Raw genomic sequence first — 24,755 nt, forward strand, 5'->3', positions numbered from 1 at the left:
TTTATTTTTTCTACAAGTAAAGAAATTAAACAAGTACATGGACAGTGATGAAAATTTTCCGATTCATAAAAACATACTCCACTTATTCCTACATCGTTGTTTAGTCGAGATGTGAGGTGGAAAATTTTCTTCTATATTTTTCCGGAAAATTTTCCGTTCTTAACAAATATCAATGATCAAGTAACAATTCGTCAATATTCATAAAATTGATTGAATTCATATATATAAATGTTAAAAAGTGAAAGATCGTTTAAAGAATCTGAAAATTTTCATGGCTCAGACAATTTCCAGTACGATATAGGAAGTAGTGGAACAATTTTTCATGAATCGAAAAATTGTCTGTCCTGTACAGTGATGCAAATTTTCCGATTCATAAAAACATACTCCACTTATTTCTACATCGTTGTTTATTCGAGATGTGAGGTGGAAAATTTTCTTCTATATTTTTCCGGAAAATTTTCCGTTCTTAACAAATATCAATGATCAAGTAACAATTCGTCAATATTCATAAAATTGATTGAATTCATATATATATAAATGTTAAAAAGTGAAAGATCGTTTAAAGAATCTGAAAATTTTCATGGCTCAGACAATTTCCAGTACGATATAGGAAGTAGTGGAACAATTTTTCATGAATCGAAAAATTGTCTGTCCTGTACAGTGATGCAAATTTTCCGATTCATAAAAACATACTCCACTTATTTCTACATCGTTGTTTATTCGAGATGTGAGGTGGAAAATTTTCTTCTATATTTTTCCGGAAAATTTTCCGTTCTTAACAAATATCAGTGATTAAGTAACAATTCGTCAGTATTCATAAAATTGATTGAATTCATATATAGAAACGTTAAAAAGTGAAAGATCGTTTAAAGTATCTGGAAATTTTCATGGCTTAGACAATTTTCAGTACTATGTAGGAACAAGTGGAACAATTTTCCATGAATCGAAAAATTCTGTCCTGTACAGTGATGAAAATTTTCCGGGAAATTTTGAAACGGAAAATCTTCCGATTCGTAAAAACATACTCAACTTATTCCTACATCGTTGTTTAGCCGTGATGTGAGGTAGAAAATTTTCTTCTATATTTTTCCGGAAAATTTTCCGTTCTTAACAAATATCAGTGATCAAGTATCAATTCGTCAGTATTTATAAAATTGATTGAATTCATATATAGAAATGTTAAAAGGCGAAAGATCGTTTAAAGAATCTGAAAATTTTCATGACTTAGACAATTTTCAGTACTATGTACGAACAAGTGGAACAATTTTTCATGAACCCAATGAATAAGTGGGGTAAGTTTTTATGAATTGGAAAATATTCTTGACTTTTAATAAATTGAAATTTTAAATAATAGAATGGGATATTTGTACTCTACGAACTCGAGGTATGTTCTCTGCACTTTGCACACACACACACACACACACACACACACACAGAGAGAGAGAGAGAGAGAGAGAGAGAGAGAGAGTAGTTGAATTGAGTTGATTTTGAGATTAACGTCCCTTTCAACAGCAACACTATATAAAACGGTACCAACTGATTAACGTGGAATCCGAACTACGTGATCTCCCGCTGGGAATCGAAGCCAGGTTTTCCATGCCAAAGGCGCGTATGCTAACCGCGTAGCAACGAAGGAGCTCGCAGAGCAAGAAAGAGAGAGAGAGAGAGAAATACTGTAAAATTTTATTTCTCAACTTGAAATAGAAAATTTTCCGATTCCCCAGAGATAATTGGAAAATTATAATTTGTTGCTGACTAACTTTCCTCTACTGAAATTCAATTTTATAGCTCTACGTGCAGTTAAATATAGTGGAAAATTTTCCACCTAACATCACTGTACATAATATCCAAAATTGTCCGGCCTATGAAAAGTGTTTTCCACTTGTTTCTACATAGTGATGAAAATTTTCCGATCTATGAAAATTCCTCTCACTTGTTTCTACAGAGCAATAAAACTTTCCGATTCACAAAAAGTTGTTTTACTTCTTGCTTCAAGATGATGAAAACTTTCCGACTCATAAAAAGTTCTTCAATTTTTCCACATAAGGCAGAAAATATTTCGATTCATGAAAAATTGTTTAACTTGTTTCTACATAGTACTGAAAATTGCCTGAGATATGAAAATTTTCAGATTCTTTAAACGATCTTTCACTTTTTAACATTTCTATACATGAATTCAATCAATTTCATGATTGCTGAGGAATTGTAACTTGATTACTGATACTTTTTTAGAACGGAAAATTTTCCATCTCACATCACTATACATGGAACGCGGCTACGGGCTTTTCTTTTAATTTACATTCTGTAAGTGACTATTGGCGACAAGTCATTACAACTGACATGACTTGAAATATACATTCTGTTACATCATACATGTTTTAATAGCTACAAATGGAACACAGTAGGAGTAGGAGTATATGCGAGGACTTCCACACTTCACTACACTTGCTAGCTAGGCATCAACATATAATAAACAATTGAGCTGTCTGAAGCCAGAATGAACTAACTGCATTTTCATGTTTTGGAGAAATTAGCATTCTTGGAAACAAAATAGATAAAATGCCATTGGATAATGGGCTTCACATGACGGTTACGTCAGTTTCTTTAATTAGCTTCTGATTGGGTGGTATCAGAGTCATACGCCTAATTCAAATGATTTCATGCTTTAATTTAGAATTGGGCAAAATTCAGTTAGTTTTCTCTGGTTTCAAACACCTCAATTGGCAGCATCAAGCTAATAAAAGTACAAAAGAATTACAGAACATTCAGGACTTAGTAACGTTCCCGAAATATTCTATACACATAAGGGCAAAACGTTATCTCATTATGAGATGGCATTTCTAGCAAGATTACTCATTAGATTCATCGGAAACATGAAATGAATATATGGAATCATCGCTAGTAATGTCTCCATCTATCTCTCACACGGAAGAAGTGTCACTGTCACTGTATTCTTCAAGGGTTCTCCTTTTTCTTGCTACCATGGTGCATTTCAAGTGTGATGAATTTGTATCTCCCGATAACTTATTTTCTAAGTTTTTTCTGCTGCTCTGACTCCACAGTCTTTTCTGTCTCTTTAAGCTGTGTTGATACTTTTGACTTCTGTTCCCGGTGATGCAACTTCCAGTTATAAGCTATATACGTAATTTTTCCGGCTCTGGAAGCAGTCAGTCTATTCCTTGACTTAGTGTGAATTTTTGAAAAGGTTCTGTGGCGGCTTATGATATCGATGCTGTTAATATCTTCTGTACGACTTCAGATAATGGGTACTTCAACACAAAACTTGCCACCAAATTACTGGGTTCATTTCACCAGAACTTGTTCAAATGAACTTCTTGCCTCACAAACTTTACTTTATCTTGTAATGTGCGAAATCCTTTATAACATTTACAAGATCTGCTTTCATGTTCTCTGCAGCCTTGTGTATGAACTCCAATCCATCGACATATTGTTCTGGAGTCAAGTCAAACCCCTGTGATGATGGATCTAGCAATGCTTCGGCATAGTGAATCGGTTGCAGTGCTGGAGCTTTTCTGCTTTCGAAATTATTAAAAATACTTGTTTCTTCTACTTTGGACAACGGGCATTCGGGAAGAGCCTTTCTTAGTTGCTCTTCGATTTTCTTCGATAACAGGAAAAACTCGATGTATGTTACATTCATCAGATTCTAATATATTTAAACAGGACACTATTGGCTTAAGAACATATATTAGCTTTTCGATTGTCACACAGAAAACCTCATCATCAAGTAGCTTTGCTTTGTGGTCTTTGATAAATGCTGTATATCTTGCAGTGGTTTCATGAAGAGATCGGTTCTGTAGAGTGACGTTTGAAGCTTTCAGACTTTCAGGAGATTGCAAATAGCTTCCCCAGCGGGATTTATATGGAAGAGTAAGGGAAATGTGAATGTTTTTCTCATTGTTAATTGCATGAAAAGTGCATTCAGTACCTGAGTATTTCTAACCATTTTAATGACGTCTAAAACATTTCCCATAAATGATAAAATGGAAGAACACTTCAGAGTATCTGCAGACTAGGTTCCAGCGGCGGCTGCTGAGGGAGAGCCAATGTGCCATGGCACTGCCACAAATAATACAAAAAAATAATATAAATAATATTTGCATCTTATTAAATAAGAAACTTTTTAATTTTATGCACAATACTTTCCTTGCAACGTCATCATTGCTCACGAGAAGCTGCTTTGAGTCGCGCTCAGTGATTGAATGCGCTCAGAATTACTCGCGCGCTAGACCAACATGTATTTCTACTCTGTTGGTGCCAAGTTCTCCCGTGCTCTCCCGACTGTTCTAAAAATGGTTTGTGCGCATGCTCGGTAGTTGGAGACCAGGAGGAAAGTACGGAGAAATAACTACCATTTTGTGCCACGATCGAAGGTGGCTCGAAGCGGGAGATTTGTTTCGTCTTATATTTTGATGCTCTAGGAAAGGGAGCTTGGGTTTGGAGTTAAAGTCGCCTGGAATTCTAACACGTGACTCCTGATTTACTTGTTCCCATTGCAGTGTTTCCAAACTAGTTACTTATTTCATATCAATATGTACCATCTAGATTTGACCCTCCCAAAAATCGATTTGGAGTTTATTTCATTATTGTGTTGCCAACGCAGGTATGATTCCCCCCTGATTGAAACATAAACACATTATGCGCCTGAGTGGTATTGAATGTGGTGTGTGTATGTAACTTGTCAATTATATATATTTTGCGAAGTTTTGATGCTGTGTATTTAAGTGTAGTGCTGTTTTCTTCTTTCTCTATATTTGTAACTACTTTCCGTGAAACCAGGACAATACATTACGATGAATGCGGGAAGTAATATACTGAAATATCCGTTTTCGTCCCTATGACGACAAACTAACTGTTAAAAATTTAGGAAAGTCAATGCCTAATTTAAAATTGTGTGTTACGCAAGTGATCCACAATAAGGAAAGATTACATCAATTTAACATAAACATATATTTGAAAAACAGTTTGAATTTTTGGTTGTGATGTGTGTGTGTGTGTTATTGTAATAAAATAATGTTATTTATGCCTTTACATGTACTTTTTTTTTACGGATATACGCTTTTTTATTGTGTACGTTTTGGCACTACCATATCATATACTTACGAGCCGCCACTGCTAGGTTCAACGTATGTGTTTTACATGACAATGGTTGCAAATGGAGATACGCTTTTCTTGGACAAGAGCAAAAGCCTTCTGCATATTTACTGCATTATCACCAGAACAAAGAACTTGCTGGGGTCGTATTTTTAATGACCTCAAATTCTTGATCTCTAATGCACTGAGCAGTGTGACGGTTATCTTTGGTGTTGATAAAATGAACAAATATTGGATGGGGGTTTGTAATATTGAAGTTGATTATTCCTTCATTACGAACATTACTCCAACTGTCACATTGAAGATTTAGATACTTCGAATCTTGTAACTCTACACACAGCTGTGTTTGCATTTCACTACACTAGGCATCAAGTTGTCCCTAAAAGTTTTAACTGATTTGACCATGTGGCCATTATTTTGCAAATACTTGTAAATTGTTTTACCAATCCCTTTTCAAACATTGTTTTTTTGACTCGATTTACAAGGTTATATGGCAAGTCCTTGAATTATATGAAATAAAATTACTTATATTAACAGGAAACACTTGCACTGGGCTAGGGTAAATGCAATGTCATATATAAGGAACCAATTGTTGAATTTATTACATAAGTAGTTAACTGTCCTTTCCCATTTGAAATTTTTATCTGAACTTTGAGACAACTTATAGACACTGCAAGCCAGCAAACTACTCTCTTATCGCTCAACCCAAAACGTAACTTGATATGTGATGTGTGTGAGAGCTCATTCATTTACATGTGTTACGGTATGCATATATTTAGGTTACTTGCATTTTCATCAGCTGTCATTGTATCCATAAAAATGGTAATGCTACTACATGAACATTGTACATTGATAGAGGAACTCTTCATATATGAAACTCCATCAAAGTTTTATCAGCCACCCTCGTCACTGAAGAGTCATCAATGCTTTTATTGTTACTACAACTTGATGTAGGTTGTTCACTTTCATTCACTTCTTCTGTTCAGTATTTTGCCAACAATCAAACAAACTTCTCCGTTGTAAATCTTTTACAATTGTTTTCTTTAGACTTTCAGGATACCTAAAACATGTATTTACATGATCTGACCTTTCATTTACATTTGCGTGTTTATAGTTTTTACCACAGTACTTGCAGTTTATTGATTTATCACTTCGTACATTATATGCGCTCCAAACATTACTTTTCTTTTACCCATTTTCAGTTTATTTCTCTCCCTGAATAAAGAAAAACAAAAAAATCAACTAAGATAAGAGGCACGTCTACTCTCAACAACTCTAAAATCAGTACCAGTACTGAACTCAATTAGAAAAGGAATTGTTCGAAGCAATGTTACCAGATATAAATCATGTTTGCATCCTTCTTTAGCCACATTTGTATCTGGAAGATTTTATTCTGCTATTTTAGAACCCACTGTGTCTTCTTCTTATGTAATCTTGCAGTTTGTAATAAATACCCATTTTTTGGGTAGGTAAATAAAATGTGGGTATTTACCGGGTATTTACCTAATTTTTATTTACCTACCCAGTGGGTAAATACCCAAGTCCCATCCCTATTTGTATGTGAGATCCTGACCACCTATACCGGTACTGTTTCACACGGAAAGTACGTATAGATGGAACACTTATACGGAAAGTATTATAAAACATGCGTTTTCAGTTATACGTCTTCTGTACGTTAAGTCCAAAAACTACAGGAATTACGCATGTAACCTCCCCTGTTAAGTACGCCACCTACAATATTCTTCTCAGTGTGGCCATTAAATGCAAGGGAGCTTGATGACAAGTGCTTAGTTTTGCTCTTGATAAAACTCCATATTTGACTTGGATCTTTATCGATAGAACATTCAGAATTTAAAATAAGTGTTACATACAGTATTTTTATGTCAGTTTTTATTTCTTAGCGCAACCTCCCAAATTGATCGCAATGATAGAGTGTATTTGTTAACCTCTCTCTCCATTTCTTATAGTGGTATGTCCTTAATTGTTTTGAAAGTAAATCTGCAAGGATAACCACGGTCAGCATGTCTTTTAGAAGCTCAAAAATTCTGTTCATCACTTCGCAGGAGTTTGTTACAGTAACATTTACATTATCAATTTGCGTAAGACAATACCAATTAATTTTATGAGTTTCGATGTACCCTAAAATCTGAAATTAAAATCTGACGTATTAGTAACAACGGAACATTCTTTTACTACAGAAACGTCATTAAAATTTGACGGTACTAAATCTAAGATGTGACCACTCCTATTTTGAATATTAATATATATATATATATATATATATATATATATATATATATATATATATATATATATATATATATATATATATATATATATATTATTTATTTATATATTTATTTATTTTTTACATTTAATCGTTGAATGTATGACGCCAAAATTGGAACACGTTATTTCATTAGTATTAAAATCTCCTATGCAAAGTCTGTTGCTCTCTGTTGAACATTATTATCCACAAATTGGTAAAACTGTTTATATACGTATGTCATTGCACCTGAATTAGGAGAAATAAATACTGTATAAATAAACATCTTCGGTGAATGACTTCAAAGCTTAACAATGAGACATTCAACATTTAAATCAGAGGAAGCTACGAGCTCTTTCATGGCTAAGTGGTTAACTTACGTGCCTTTGGAATGGGAGACCCAGATTCGATTCCCGGCGGGAGCTCATATGGTTCAGATTCCACGTTAATCAGTAGGTCCATGTCGCATATAGCCTCGCTGCTGACCAGGACTTTAAACTCAAACTCAACTCAACGAATTTACATATTTCATATTGTAATTTTGAAGAACTACTATTATTATGGTCCCTCCCTTGCAGTTATTAGATAATTCAAGATACTGCCTTGATGCAAGATTTGGTATTTCTTACCAAAGAATTTCGCATCTGAATTGTTGTCTCTTAAGAAACTTTTCGTGACTGCGATTACATCATAATTATTTGACAACACATTTGTACACAAGACAACAATCTTGGGCTTTGGAATGTAAGTCGAAAGTATTTTGATAAAACACTGAAAAATTATAGCATTCTGTTTTTCAAGAATAGGTCAATGGATTCAAACACAATCATTATTTTTAAAAAGAATGATAGGGAATAACCCTCGGGGCTTGATAAAATTATACAATTTGAAGGAGGTTTTTTGTACAACACATATACTGTTCACTTGTTTTGTGTAGGCTACTTACAATCTGAAGTTTCTGACTACAAAATTTTCATTGATTGAGAAGACACAGTTGCAAGCAGGTTTTCTGTACAAGATCAAACTGGGATATTCTGCACATCTAGCTGTGAAAAACACCATTAATGTAGCCAGTGGCGTATTTGGGGGGGGGGGCTTCCGGGCTTAAGCCCCTCCCGAAATCTTGCTTACTATAGTAAAGTATATGAAATATCTTGCAGAATTTTCACATTTTCAGGCAAAGCCCCCCCCGAAAGTTAGTAAAGCCCCTCCCAAAACAAAATCGTAAATACGCCACTGAGTGTAGCCTACTTGTAATAGAAATTGACATCAACAGTGCATTTAATAAAATAACGCAACAAATGTCCTCTGCTTGATAATTTTTTTGTCGGTGATGCATCATCAAAAAAATTAGCCTCGAGGTCACCGTTTAACAAAATGCTCCATAAGTCCTTTGCAACACTGCAAAAGCAGTCTCCCAGAAAACTGTTCATGTAATTGCAAATGATTGATGGATTGATTGAATTTGAGTTTTACGTCCCGTTCAGCATCGAGGCTATATGAGACGTGGACCTATTGATTAACGTGGAATCCGAACCACATGAGCTCCCGCCGGGAATCGAACCCGGATCTCCCGCGCCAAAGGCGGGTACGCTAACCGCTTAGCCACGGATGAGCTGGTAATTGCAAATGAAGTTAGGCATACATCACCCCACTTGTTTGATGGTTCTGTACAATGGGTAAGATGAAACGTTTGGACTCAGCTATATGAGATAACAACGGTTAACTAGGATCGCTGTGTCCATGCATCAATTGCATCAGTACAGTAGATTGCTCTATCAACAAAGGTGAGCAGTGATCGAAGATTTAACTACGTGGTTCCCAAACTGTGTACGTGCCATCCTGCCGAAACATGGAGTCGAAAGCAATGAATCGACGTCATTTCTTTTTTCTTTTTTTTCGACAAAAATATATATTTATTTACCCATACAACTACCATACAGATATATGTATTACACGATTATATAGATGAAAGAAGTATATATATATATTTATATGAAATGTCTTTAAGAATGATTCTTTCTTTGAGATCAATAAGGACTTCCTGTCATCCCATCAACAAGTAGGTCAACGCATTGGAAACCTGAAATTAAGATAAAAGAAATGAAATTTACACAATGAAATCACCAACAAAATTATAATGACTATATACTAAATATATTATGTATTAATAGACCATTTCTATTTCAAATATGCCCCTACTAGCGCTTCTGTCAATGTCTGTTTTCCCGCACCTGTCTCGCAAGTGGAGCAACAAATTGCCGTGGCCGTAATCTTTCAATTGTTGGATGCGGAAGCGTAAGCACAATGAATTATTTCACGGACTTCGCTGTGCTCTGTCTTGTTAGCCATTCTAAGTAGCCCACAATCTTTACTCGTCAAGACCAAACGATTGAATGACAAATTGGCAACACAGGTAAAGTAATTCACTTCTGTTCCATAAGCAAAGGGAGGGTTTCCTCCATACTCCATAAGATGGTGGCGGAGATAGGACGACCGAAGGATGTTTCACATATTTTCCGAGAGCACACTTGAAACAGAAATGCTCTAGTCGTAGCTGTATAAGTCCGATCGACTTTATTGCTGAAATTGTTCTAAAGTTTAAAAAAAAAAAATATTTTCAAAATTTCCCGTCCATGTGGCGAAATGGCCAGTTTTAAGTAAACTTGTTATAACTAATATTTACGAAATTAGAAGGAATAAGAGGCGCCGAACATGGTTGTTCTATACTAAATAGCTTTACAGTTATACCAAACAGTAAATTGGTCTAAAAGTGAAACTTGATTAAAAATAAATTTGAGAATAAATAAGAGTTTGACGCTCAAATACTTATCTGTCCGGCAGCCATCTTGATTTCCTCTGCAAATTTCTCATTTTTTTTTTTAACATTATTCAGCTATTATCTGGCAACATCAACTGATACAGAGCTATTATCTGGCAACATTAACTGATGCAGAAAAAAATGTGAAACATATTGTAGAGTTGATTTTGAGTTTAAGGTCCTTTTCAGCAGCGAGGCTATATGAGACGGAATCTACTGATTAACGTGAAATCCAAACTACATAAGATCCTGCCGGGAATGGAACGCGGGTCTCCCACGCCAAAGGCGCGTACGCTAACATCTTAGCCACGCTTGTATGGGCAATACGTATATTTTGTTAGATTCACGTGAATCAACATAATAGCTTCAATTTCTAAAGAACAAGAACTATAATTTCAAATTCAATGTAGACGTACAGTAGGTAGGTCCTGGGGGGTACGGACAGCCCCGAAATCCCGACTTTTCATTATATTTAGTCTAATTATAGAGGAGATTTTACAAATTTTAATTTAATTTGTCCTCATATTGAATTTGACTCCTTCGAAACAAATTCCTATTCACGTGTCTGACTGTAATAATTATTTCGCAGTCTTTACACGAAAGTACTTCATGTACACAATTAATTTAGAATGCATTGTACTTACATCAGGAGGTAATTTTCTTACACACGCAAAGAACTTGTAAGCAACTTCACAGAAATCTTCGTTACCTAAAATAAAAGAAGAAGAAAAAAACCGTTAAGAATGCTCCAAGAGCATTGCCAGAACGAATTTAAAAAGAATTAATATTTTTTATTAACTTTTACAGGCTTTATACCAATTGTTCTATGTACTTTATTATTATACTCATTAAAGATTAAACAATTCTTGTAATATTTATGCATTTATAATTTCCTTGAGTACTCAATTTTTTCCACATGTTTTGTTTAAGTTCTGTCAAAACGTTCTACGATATGTTGTTTTACGAAGGCACATCCTCAAAATGGAGGGCTCAAAATTGAAAATTTCGCTAGTTATCATCTCTCTATAACTTACGGTTCCCGAGATAAGGCTCCTTAAATCTCCCGAAATCAGAACTTTTATGGCCAATAACTGGAGAACGGTGGCCAGTTGAGCAGTAACCACCGGTTACTATTTGGAACCAAAATGTTCACAATTCTCTTAGGTATTGATCAACATTAATATGATCTCTCTATGACTTATAGTTCCCGGGATATGGCTCCTTAAATCTCCCGAAACCGGAACTTTTTGGCCCATATCTCGGGAACGGTAAGAGTGCCGCGAAAAATTTCGTCACTTCTTTTCGATGGCTTCGCATGCTCTATCGAATGGAGGGCTCCAAATTGAAAAATTTCCAAATAACAGACACACACTCACATAGACATAGAGAATTCAGCAATGAACTGTTTCTTAAGTTCGTTCAAAATGTGTTACTGCATTATTTTTTTCAAACCAATGGATGGTGATGAGTTTTTACTTCGGTACATAATTATTCCCAGAATGAAATGTAATGCTGTTTGTTTCCGAATGCATTAATGAGTGGTAAGCAAAGGTATCCACATTGGACTAACCTCACTCAACCACACCCTCATGTAATCATTTCGACCCCACGCACACATCATAAATTAAACAGCACAGTCGCCTTCCCCAACTGGTCTAGTGACTAACTGTGTTCTGCTGCTCAGTAGATTGTGAAGGTGCAAAGGCGTGATGAAGACAGTGTATTTCTGACAGCAAAATATTCAACAAGAACCACTTTTCAAAAACTATTTTATAAACATTCAGTATCGAAATCAACTGGATAATAAACTGAGATATTGAAAACGTGAGTAGCACATAGTATTCTTACTTTTAATATATATATATATATATATATATATATATATATATATATATATATATATATATATATATTATTTTAATTTTGTAATTAATATAGCGTGGGAAATTCAAATGCAAAATGTGACTATCCTGCCTCTAAGATAGGATTTAATAGTGTAGAATAGGCATCCATATTTATACAATACCTACAGATGCGATAACTCTATCGCCTTACATGTTGCATTTGCTTCATTTCTGTAAACACGTATGGGCTTACCCACGAGAGAAAGGGCATCCGGGTACGAAACCTCTACCTCCCCCCCGAAATCTTCCTAATTTACATTTGTACACTTTATCAACAAAATTATACTTGTTTAATAGGAAAATGATTGATGTAGCATAAAAATTTGATCTTGCACTTCATCTGTACTCTTTCTCTTATAAAAAGGGGGCGCGGAGGCTCAGTGGTACAGCGTTCACCTCCGGTGCTTGGGGTCCCGGGTTCGATCTCAGATCGCGCCGTGTGGACTTTGTGGCGCACAAACACCGTGCTCGTGGATTTTCTCGGGGTTCTCGCGTTTCCTCCCACTTTCTTCATTCCACCATTTCATTCATTTTTCATCATCACCGTCTCTTTTAGCCTAACCGGCATAACCGTGGGACGTAAAACTTAAATATTTCATTTTTCATTTTCTTTCTCTTATAAAGACAATTTACTTCTATAATTTTTTTCTACAAATATAGGTAGAAGTATTTTACAATTACTTATTGTCTTTTCGGGTAAAGAATAATAGCCGTTCAATACGTACTATAGCTATAGACGTAGTGGGTTGTAGCATTGAATCTCCCCAAAACTTGTACCCCTCCTAACAAAAATTTCTGGGTGCGCGCCTGTAAACACATTGGTCTTTTCTAAAATCTTGACATGGTATAGGTCAGTCAGTAAAATGCCTCTAAGCTGATTGTTACAGTTTCTTCAAAACCTACTCAATTTACAGTGTCCTGTCTAGAGGGATTGGATAAGAAAATATGCATGCAGGTTGTTTTTATTTAAAAAAAAAGAAAGAAAGAAAAATCTGCATAGTATAATGACATCGTCGTAACCCCCGCTAAAAATATAAAATTGATCCTAAAAGACGAAATATAAAATCACCGATTCTCCGAGAATTTAAAACTCTGATAATCATTTTTATTACTTATAGGGGTCCCAGTTGGTATTGAAATATGGGCTTGGCAGCAATAACACTTTATGTTCAGTTCTTTTAGAAATTGTATGGTGGACGCATTCCATGTTTCATAAATTAAATTGAGAGGACAGTGTGTCTTAAGAAATATATATAATTTCTGGAGGTCCTAGTAGTAGATATTTTACTGAAATGAGTCCAGACTAGTGTTGTAAAATTTCCGGAAATTTTGAACCTGTTGGTAAAAAAACCTTTTTTTGCGGTTTCTTTCCGGAAAAATTGAGAAAATAACAAAAATCTTTGTATTAGGTTAATTTTAGTAGTAATGGAAACGTTTTCTTTCGAACGCGTAAAAAATGTAAGTTGAAAAATTTCAATATTGCGAATATTAAAAAAAAAAAAAAAGGAGCATTCGAAAATAAAACTGTTGTAATTATTCCTGAAAATTAATAGTTTGCACTCATTTCCTTTATGTGCTTTTTTAGTCGTTTATCTTGGTTGTATATTAATTACAGAACTTCTACAGTTGCATACACATATACCATCATGAAGCGCTTCTGTTCCAACGAATAGGGCTCTTGAATCAAACTGAGTTCTTAATGTGCTCTTTGATCTGGTGAAATTTTGTTAATTTTAACCAAACTACTTAAAAGAGAAAACAGTATTCAAATTTCATTAATACTCGTTCACCAAAACATATAATTACTATTATTTAATATTCTAATAGGCTATATACTTTTTATAAATTTTATGTACAAAATTCTGAATGTAAACAAACTCTCCTTTTTTTGTGCGACAAATTATCTATATATAAAAAAATGAAAGTGACTATACTTGCAACTTAACAACCCTTGAACCACCAGACCGATGTCGATAAAATTTCCAACATAGATTAGGATCGGGCCGGATTTTTTTTTATCACTTCACGTTGAAGATGCAACTTGGAGGAAGGAAGGGGGAATATATATTGAAAATGACCGGTATTAGTATTAAATCAATAGTTTTTGGGATCGCTGAGATGAACAGTAACATTTCCGATGCCATTTATATCCAAATTCAGCGCCTCAACTTGGGGGAAGGAGAAGGGGTAGATACTTTACTGTCGAAAAATAGTTTTCGAGGTCGCTGAGATGAACAGTGATACTTTCGATGCCGTTTAAATCCAAATTCAGCCCTCATTAGTACTCCTAAAGAGGGAGAGTGACATGTAAAAGTAGACCTAATTAAAAATGACCGATATCAGTGTCGAATTCATAATTTTTAAGGACAGTTCATTGATGAGAGTTTGGTGCCTTTTATGTCCAAACTGGAACGTATTTTCCCCGTGCGAAGAACATAATATATTATATTCTACTAGTCTTTAACAATAATGAAGGGAAGTTTCACATGTTATATTCTTTAATATATTTCTCGCTACTCAAATTTACGCACTTGTGCGGTGTATGTGTTTGTATATAAGATCATCTCTCTTTTTGAGTTGTTCGAAAAATATACAAATAATAAAGAGGCATTTTTACGAGAAATCAAAAAAACTAAAAACCAAAATTAAAACCTGTTGTTTTAAGTATTTTTTCCTGCTACTGAAATACATTGTGTATATATGCTGCAGACACGTTATAGCAAATAAGATCAGCATCAGGCGAAGAAATAGGTTTTAAATTATATTTTCCCTTTTTTCTTTCTTTTCTTTTAGCTAATATTTCCGAAGAAAAGATTTTTTCTAATGGATTCAAAATTTCCAGAAATCTTACACAGTATAAGGACGATACGCATCTCCATAATATATATATATATATATATATATATATATATATATATATATATATATATATATATATATATATATATATATATATATATATATATATATGTTTGATTTTGACATACTGGTATTAACTAAGATGATTCTGACCCCGTTATTTTAACACTTCCCTGCCATAAAGCGGGAACTTCATAAGATTGCTTAAGATACTTAAATGCGTCTATATTAAGTAATGTAACTAGGATTATATTTTGGTGTATTTTGTAGCCATAACTCCATTCTATCACTGTGCTAACTTTAAAGGAGTGGTGCACATATATTTGGTGCCACAAATTTTCCCTATTCTAATACAAGAAACATTACTCAATGATCTTAATTGTAAACTAATAAATATAGAATAGTTTTCATTTCAAAATCATAATGTAGTAAAATATTCGAAAATTTCAATTTTTCCCAATTTTTTTTCCAAACTCGGGAAAAACGGTAAAAAACTGTTTTTTACCCAAAATTTTCGTTATATTTTTTTTAGGCCTTCACAACACATATATGTTTTTCTTTTCTTATGTGGTGTACCTATTTCATGCTTCATTTATAGTCTTGTTGGTAACTAAGAAACTTCCATCATTAAGTGGACTTGAAAATACTTCGGAAGGCATCTTAGGTCCCATCAAGCCGTTTTTCCGTAGAAATGAAAAAATACGAATCACTTTATTTTATGTCTATAGCATCTACCTGCAAAATTGCATGCAATACTTTGCGGATGTTCCATGTTATTACACTTATCACAACTCCACTGCAAATTAGCGTAAGTTTATTCTAATTAAAGTTTCGTTGGTATACTTTGAAGAAAGTAGCTGCTACGTGATTAGAAAAAATCACAAATTAGGTTAAAGTAATTCAAATAAAGATAATATCCTTCATTATTTATTTATGTATTTGAGAGGAGAAGCAGTAGAAATGAAAGAGAAGAATAGAGAGAGAACTATCTTTCTCTTTTTGAGCGTCTTTTCTCCTTTACTTCTTTTCCTTCTTTCTCTAACTTATATCTTCTCCACATTACCCTCTCAGTTTTCTTTATTTACATTTTCTCCTCTTTTCTATCTACCTGTCTATATCTCTCCTTGCTCTTTCATTTCTTCGTTTTCCTTTTCTTCCTTCTCTTCCTAACGACATCCCCTATCTAACCGTTTTCTTCTTTGTTTCTATTTATATCTTTCTTTTATCTTTTCTTTTTCTGTCTGTCCTTATTTTCCTTTCTTTCACTTTTTCCTTTCTGTTTTCATCTTCTCTCTAGCAACCTCGCTTTTTATCACTTTCTTTACTTATTCAGTCTTTATTTCTTTCTACTCTTCTCTTTTTCTCTCTTCCTCCCTTTCTCTGCTTGTAATTTTCATATGCATTGCCCCTCTCCTTTCTCTCTTTGTTCGTCTCTTTTTTCTCATTCTTCCCTTCCTCCTTTCTCCTGTCTGTAGCATTTCTCCAATGTTCTGTGTCGTGTCTTACTTTCTATGTGCCTTCTATCGTTCTTTTTTCCCCTTTTCCTTTCATTTTCTTTGTTCCTATTCTCTCTTTCTCTTCTTCCTTTACGTCTAATTCTCGTTTTCCTCTTCCTCCTTTTCTTTCTTTCTTTCACGAAATCTCCTATTTTCTCTATCTCATAGTACGTTCTCTCTGTCTTGTGTTCTTATTTCTTGATTCTCTCGTATTTCTGTTTGTCTCTATCCTTTCTCTTTTTCACCTTGTTTCTTTCTTCTCTAATACTCTTCTCTCTAATTTTTCTTTTGCTCTTTCTTTTTCCTTCTCTCTGTAACGAACTTTTCTATTTTCTCTATATTTCTTTCTTTGTTACTTTCATCTCTCTCTCTCTTTGTATTTGTCCTGTTCTCTTTCCCCTCCTTCCTTTCTTGGTTTTTCTTTCCTTTTTTACCTCTTTCTCTCTTTATTTAGTTACTCTTTAGGCTAATATACCAATGTTGTACTCATTAGGCTAAAGAAGAAGAAGAGATATAAGTCCTACTAATGATAATGTAATGAATTGTGAAAGGACAACGTATAGCACTCATACCCTGAGCGGGATTCGAATCCTGCAACAGACAATTCTTCCGGATAGTATGAGATAAGTGTGAAATGTAGAACAGAGTGGGGAGGGGACTAATTAATATCTCTAAATTGGTCTCATATGTACAGTACCATTCTTTAAGAAAATTTCCTCCACAGCCTACATTCCAGCATGCTTTCTTGAATTCTCCAGACTGTGTGGCCAGTAAGATCAGTCGTTGAAGTGTTGAGCCTATGATCCAAAATCCAGGATTTCCACATAATCCAGAATTCCGTAAACTTCAGATTTCAAATATTAAGAAAATAAAATCAAAATGGACTTTGCACCTTTGAAAAATCATATTGATTGATTCATTTATCTCACAGACATGGATTTGGTGTCATTTTGTAGCAAAATACATCAAGTTTTGACTCACGTAGTACACTAGTTCAGAAACAAGCTATCACAAGCGCTAGCGGCAGTTGGAGCAATGATGGTTGCTTTTACTGGTCCCGAGCGTGCTAGCTGTGTGTTTTGGTTTGAAGAATCCAAGGCTGCGACAACTGTGCAACGTCATTTAGTACAAAATATGGTCAAGATCCTCCCAATAGGCCTACGATTAATCAGTTGCATAAGTGTTCTATTGAAACTGGATGTTCAGTAAGACATAATGTATCTTCTGGTCGTCCTCGTACGTCTTAAGACGTTGTAGAGCAAGTGAGACTAAAGCTTTGTGAACAGTCCCACAAAATCAACCCGGAGTGCAGTTTGGCGTGTGTTGAGAAAACGGTTGCATCTCAAACCATACAAATTACAAATGGTGCAAGAATTAAAAGACTCTTTTAGAATTGCTAGGAAGGGTTGACAACAAATCGACTTCAGATGAGAACTGTACCGCATCACCAAAGGAATCCACATTGAACCACTTTAGGTAATAAAGTAAAGAAACGTGATGCACTTTGCTACAAAATGACACCAAAACCATGTTTGTAAAATAAATCAATATGTGTTTTCAATCTTGTAAAGTTCTTTTTGATACACCCTGTACATGTGGTAAAGATCAACTCAACGTGAAACCTAATGATAATGTAATATTATTCCTCCTTCTGTTCTCAGTCTAACGGTTGAAAAACTTATCTTCTCTCATAACGTCAGAAAATTACAACATTTACAAAATGTTACCAGCTGTGTCTTCTGACAAAATGTAAGAGAATACATGGTAAGTCAATTCTTAGCTTATTCATTTTTTCAAAGCGTAGGCTGGTAAGTGTGATTTAGCGAATTAAGTAAACGAAACAATTACCTGCAATGTAAACACATTGTTCTATCTGTTGTAATTGTGGCTGGAGAAAGGCCCTCTTGACCAACACTTCGTCCGTAGTCTGTTGAATTGAGTTCAAGCTCTTAATCCTCCCACTTGAATCCTTCTGTATAAAACACAAGTAAGAAGTGTAAAAGCAAAAATATAAAGGAAGACAGACACACACACATACATAGACCCCTATACACAAATGAAAATAGAAATGAACTTAATAGACAACGATAGGGTACAGGCTAAACAGAAACAAATTACAAGCAGAAATGAAGCATGCTATCGAATAACGCTGAAGATTCATCTTAAATGTTAACACGAATGAAACAAATAGCTCCGCATAGCATAGTCGCTAACACTTTCACCATTAGTCTGACAAGGGACCATTCTTTTTTTTTTTTTTTTTTTTTTTTACAATCCGATTTCTGAAAATGATTGCTATCATCGGATGCAGCACCAAAAGAAACAAAAAAAAAAAAAGTTTTTCGCGGCAGACCTTAAAGAGGACCGGAGATAAAGGGATCCAAAGTTCGAATACATAATACAGAAAGTGCATATAAACATCATGTAATTTTGGAACGAGTGGAGGAATTGATATATAATTTGAGGTGTGAGTATTGAATATCAAATTGATAACAAATTTGAAGGTATGAAGCTCTTCGGAATAAGTATATTGCGCATCATATCGGCCATCTTAAAAGTCGCCATATTGGAGTTACCGAAAATAAAGAAATGGAAAGGAAATCATGTGGCATATCAATTTAGGCTAGCTTGTTCCCAGCAATTCAAATATGAAGTTACTTTTTACCAACTCTTATGCGTTGAGTAGTTACGGATCCTGGAAATTTTGAGCAGGCGAAATTAATGGTAGTGTCTTCTTTCATTTCAGTCGATTCAGCGTAAATCAAGAATAAGATCAAAATAGTGTTTGAGAACAGTTCTACAATTATTATAGTTGATGAGAAAATATTGTGTTGTTAAGGTAATCTTGAAAGATGCATGGGAGCAACCGATATAAAACCTTAAGGTGTCAAAAGTTCAGATGTAAGTAGGACAAATCTTGGGTTGACAACAGAATTTATGCACGTTTAATTGCATCTGTTGTGTACCTTAAGAATAATTGTGTGGTTAATACAAAAGTGGAAACAACAGTGAGCACATCGGAAGAACGATAAAGATAAACAATCAGGCTCATCACAGTTTTCACCAGTATTGAGCTTTCCAGCATCCGTAACTACTCAACACATAAGGGTTGGTAGAAATTAACTTCATATTTGAATTGCTGGGAACAAGCTAGCCTAAATTGATATGCCACATGATTTCCTTTCCATTTCTTTATTTTCGGTTACTCCAATATGGTGACTTTTAAGATGGCCGATATGATGCGCAATATACCTATTTCGAAGAGCTTCACACTCGATACTCACACCTCAAATTTGATCTCAACTCCTCCACTCGTTCCAAAATTACATGATGTTTATATGCACTTTATGTATTATGTATTCGAACTTTGGACCCCTTTATCTCCGGCCCTGTTTAAGGTCTGCCGCTAAAAACTTGTTTTTCTCGGTTTCTTTGGGTGCTGCATCCGGTGATAGCAGGCATTTTCAGGAATCGAATTGTCTAAAAGAAAAGAATGGTCCCTTGTAAGCGGTCTCGGTAGGGACTCTCGCGCATAAAAGTGTTAAAAGCACTTTTACAGACCAGTCATTCTGAGTGAGGTTTTCCTGGACTTTCCTTACTCACACCATGAAATTCCGGGATGATACCTTACTCACACCATGAAATTCCGGGATGATTGAATTTTGGTCTGCTACTCGTGCGCTTAAAACAGCGACCACCATGTTTGTACGTCACAAGTCGATACAGGGGAAAAGGTCTGCCCCGCTCACTAGGGAAACGCTTAGCGAGAGATGCGATGCATGTTTTTCAAATGTGTACGTCGTTGTTAATAACACAAAGAGTAAGAAAAGTAACAGAATTTAAGGTTTATTTAAAAAACAAGCTATTTATTTATTTATTACCAATTATTTGAATATACTTAAATATCTTAGAACAAAGGTAAAGCGTACTATTTTGCTACATTATTGACATTGTTTGCAGCCTGAGGTAAGAAACTAATTAATATTCTCATGTTTCGGTCACCCACCGACCTTACGAAGTGAATTTTATTCATTCTTAAGAAAAAAATCAACAATATAAAAGCATAGTTATTTGACAGTAGAGTGATAATTTCTTATATGCAAATGCATCGTGGATTCGATAGTTATGCCCTCAGAAGGATACCCAAGAAACATGAAAAAACATTTCTCCAAATAAAAATAATCTAAATTTTTTTATTGAGTTCAACACAAGGACGCACAAACTTATGATTATAATTACGTTTATGAGCATTCTGATAATTTAAAAGTGCTATTATCGAATTACTTTACACATTAACAATATTATTTCATCATAATATGTTCGCGCTTACTGTCGTTTTCTTTAGCCCATGGAACATACTCGTAAATTGTTTATATTAGTCCATGTGAACATTTACAAATTAGCCGAAGTGTTTAGAACATATGAATTAGCATTTAAACCAACAAATAAACAGATGTGGTCTCACAGTAATGATAACAAAACTAGTTATAGTGGCTTATTACTGAATAAAATAAAATGAAGTTTCTACTTTTATGTTCCACGAATATGTCCTGTAGGCAAAGAGGGACGGATGATTAATAAGAGTGAATGATTATAAAAGAATCTGTGGAATGGTCATGTGGGAGGAAACGTCTGAATCACAAGAAAACACACGGACTCGATGTTGTCCACCACAAATTCATATGGCTTGAGTTCGAACCAGGTACCACTCACATTAGAAGTGAGCTCTCCACTATTGATTCATTGTGTCCTTTGATAATGAATGTTTGTAATATATCATGACGAGTAATGAACACAATATTCTGTTCCAATGAGTGAAACAATATACGAGAAATCAATCTACTGGACGAAACTTAACAAAGGCTGAACTCTTCAAACGTTTGCTTTTATTTATTATTATTATTATTATTATTATTATTATTATTATTATTATTATTATTATTATTATTATTATTATTATTATTATTATTATTATTTACTTATGGACCTCAGAACACAAAACGCAATACTTTCACGATATAATATTTTGCAAATGTACCACTATATTTATACTAAACAGTAATAACCTCAGAGCTGAAGGTAGGCTTGTAGCCACTCTAAAAATGTAGGGGGGCCGGTAGAAGTTAGGGGGTTAATGCAACCATATTATAGTTCATCACCATGTTATAGTTTATTTGCAAGCCTACCTTGCAAATTTAAGGGGGCAGTAAAAATTTAGGGGAGCTGCCTCCCGTGGATATGGGCCTGGCTGAAGGGGAGAAAGAATATAAATAAACTTATGTTTGTATACTTAGAACAATATTTTATGTGAGCTTATTGGAAAGAAAAATCTGAAGTTTCAAAGTAACAACGTAAGTAACATATAATGAATTTCTGTCAATATTCCTCTTGTTCAGGCTCGAGAAATCCTGGACGCCAGGTAGTCAAGGCGATTGGAAATAGGAGTCTGGCTCCTAAATAAGTTAAATCAAAAATAAAATCATGAAAGCCAAGAAAGCCAATCAAAAATAAAGAAGAGCTATAATATGGTGGCCTAGATATTCTCAATCTGCGCATGACTTAATTTGAACTGATATAGTGCTTAGTCTCCAATGTGTTTGGGGTAATACAACAGTAAAGTAATCTTGCTTAAGTGTACAAGTATCTAAAATATTTGTAATGATAGAACATTACAAATGACCATTAATTTATTTCAAGCTAACGTAAGAAAATAGGTCTTATTAATACGTTACGTTCATATACAGTAAGTGTATTATTTATTTTGCCATTTTTCCTTTCACTATTCTACTAAATTTCTTTGTAGTTTGCAGTAAGATACTATAATATGAAAAGATTCCCTGAAGCTTCCAATGTGACTCACAGAGCGATACGGACCTGTGACGTCACGCCAAAACCCTTGTCTGTGTTGCCGGGTTCGATCCCAGCCTCCGCCAAGTGAACTTTGTGGTGGACAAACACCGTGTGCGTGGGTTTTCTCGGGGTTCTCCCGTTTCCTCCCACTTTCTTCATTCCACCATTTCATTCATTACTCATTATCACCGTCTCCTTTAGCCTAACCGGCATAACCGTGGGACGTAAAACTCAGAGATTTCATTTCCTTGTCTGTGTTGCTGTGACGTAAGCAGATCATTTTTTCATTGTTTGGAACGTTTTACCTCCGTAACGAAGAAATGTATTTCTGAGATTTTTGATATGTGGTATATTGAATACTAGTTCTACACAATGGTGTCTTTAAATCAGGAGCGTCATTTCAGATTTTGCTTGGGGAGGCAAGACCCCTTGATATAAGTAAAATTTCGCGTTTTTCACTGATTTACTACTATTCTATTGATAAAATCTATATACATCTCAAACTCAGGGGGGCAAATGCTCCTCCCTGTCCCCCTAAATGACGCCCCTACTTTAAATTACATCCTTTGGTCAAAAAAGAAATGTTCATTCCTCGGGTAGTGTGACCGCCATGGGATAACATGATGGTATCTGTTGAAAGCCCAGACATCTAATTGCTAATCCTAATCCTAACGAATCAATAAAATAGCTTTCAAATCATAGAATATACATCAATATTAATTATAGTCATTGCCCTCGAAGAAACAACTTACTAATAAGATAGCGACAAGGATGTCATATATCACAGAAGATATTAGCTTACCTAGTCTTGAGCAACTATTCTGCCTCAACATGCTTCAACACTGTAAAACTGATTCCGATATGAATTAAGCATCCGAGGAGCAGATTCCAACTCTGACCTTATTCCTCGATTGCAATCGGAAGTTATAGACCTACTACTTCCGGTTTTAGTACTGAATGCGCCTAATGAATGGCTATAGTTTGAAATAGGATTGCCATCTGTTCTAATTTTGGATAAAATGTCCCTCATCCCGACGAGAGTCTGTCGGGACTTGAAAATATCCCGACTTCCATATTTTTTGATGAAGTTGGCAAGTATTATTATTGTTATTATCGAAACTTGAGTTTATTCATTATTGTACAGAGCTTTCTAAGCAAGGGGAATAACCTCTCAACAGAGACAGGGAGGTAACAATGTGCCTGGCAACGGAAAATCTAAGCTCAATTTGTAATTGGTGAAGATAGACTTCTAAGGCAGCAACAGAGTCGCATTAAGGGGGCTTAGGGGGTCTATAGCTCCGGGCCTCCAGGTGGACGGGCCTGCACTGATCAAAATCTCAACTGTCTATCTAAAAAGAATCATGAAGATCCAATCATCATTATAAAATAAAATATGACCAAAAATATGAAACATATTTCCGTAACTTTTCTAGTGTACTTTCACAGAAATGTATTAGGTGAAGTCAGTAGAGGCCACATATTTTTCTAGCCTCGGCCTCCAGACAGGTCCGTATCCAAGAGGGGTCTAGAGGGGCGGGCCCCCCTAAAATTTTCTCGGTAGTATTGCAAATAAACTATAACGTGGTGATGAACTGTAATATGGTTGGATCGCCCTCCCCCTAACTTCAGCCGCCCCCCCCCGTACATTTTTGGACTGGCTACCGGTCTGCCTCCAGATAGGTTAATCTACCCTGGGCAGCAACAAGTAACAAGCAATATGCATTTAAATATAAGAAGAAAGAACAGTGGCAACAGTTGAACCAATCTCAACAAATGGTTCTGTTCCTAACAAAATATGTTAAAGTATTGGGATAGTTAACTATTTCTATTGCTTTATTTTGCAGGTATTTAAGGTACTTAACATATGAAACTATACATTAACATTCAAATTGATCATATTTTTATTATATAGACCATATGTGATTTAAATTGTTTCACTTTCCTTTTATCAGTTAGACATAATGACTTTCACTTCACTATAGAAAAACCTAAATTACATTATTACGGAAAAAAGAACGCTGGTATATCCTCCCCCCATTGAATAGCCGCATAAAGCATCCCTGTATTTTGCTTTGGAAAGGTGGCAAAAAGCATGAAGCGTCCCGACATTTTGCTTTGGAAAGGTAGTAAAAAGCATGAAGCGTCCGGACATTTTGCTTTGGAAAGGTAGTAAAAAGCATGAAGCGTCCAGACATATTGCTTTAGAAAGATGGCGACTCTAGTTTGGAAGTTTGCTGTGGTTAAACGAAGCTTGCCTGTAATTAGTTACATACTATGTAAGTTCGCAACTAATTCATATTTTTTTCCTATTCAAATGACATGTATTCCTAACATAAGGTGTCTCTACTACTACATGTTTTTAAAATTAAAAACGGTTTATTGGAAAGCAATCAGGGTTCTGCTATACGGTTTGTTCTTGGCCAAGCATGTTGCAACTAAGGAAT

The 24,755-nt window shown here is 34.9% G+C and overlaps 1 protein-coding gene and 1 pseudogene across 2 annotated transcripts in view; one reads left to right on the forward strand and one right to left on the reverse strand.

The window, feature by feature from the left end:
• Nucleotides 1-9,285: 9,285 nt before the first annotated feature.
• LOC145691705 (uncharacterized) overlaps nt 9,286-24,755 on the reverse strand; it is a 51,153-nt gene continuing 35,683 nt past the window's right edge. Inside the window, exons 5-7 of the mRNA XM_081767045.1 lie at nt 18,310-18,433; nt 10,847-10,911; nt 9,286-9,464 (exon numbers count right to left, since the gene is read on the reverse strand). Of these exons, the coding sequence (XP_081623171.1) occupies nt 9,429-9,464; nt 10,847-10,911; nt 18,310-18,433 (225 nt within the window). The 3' untranslated portion in view covers nt 9,286-9,428. The remainder of the gene's footprint in view (nt 9,465-10,846; nt 10,912-18,309; nt 18,434-24,755) is intronic.
• Nucleotides 11,898-24,755, forward strand: part of LOC145691704 (glucose dehydrogenase [FAD, quinone] pseudogene) — a 158,785-nt pseudogene continuing 145,927 nt past the window's right edge. The window contains exon 1 of the transcript XR_014132501.1: nt 11,898-12,026. The product of XR_014132501.1 is annotated as a glucose dehydrogenase [FAD, quinone] pseudogene, transcript variant X2 (transcript). The remainder of the gene's footprint in view (nt 12,027-24,755) is intronic.

Source organism: Thermobia domestica, chromosome 8 (assembly GCF_964235325.1).
Source record: "Thermobia domestica chromosome 8, izTheDome1.hap1.1, whole genome shotgun sequence".
In the NCBI taxonomy this organism is placed as follows: Eukaryota; Metazoa; Arthropoda; class Insecta; order Zygentoma; family Lepismatidae; genus Thermobia; species Thermobia domestica.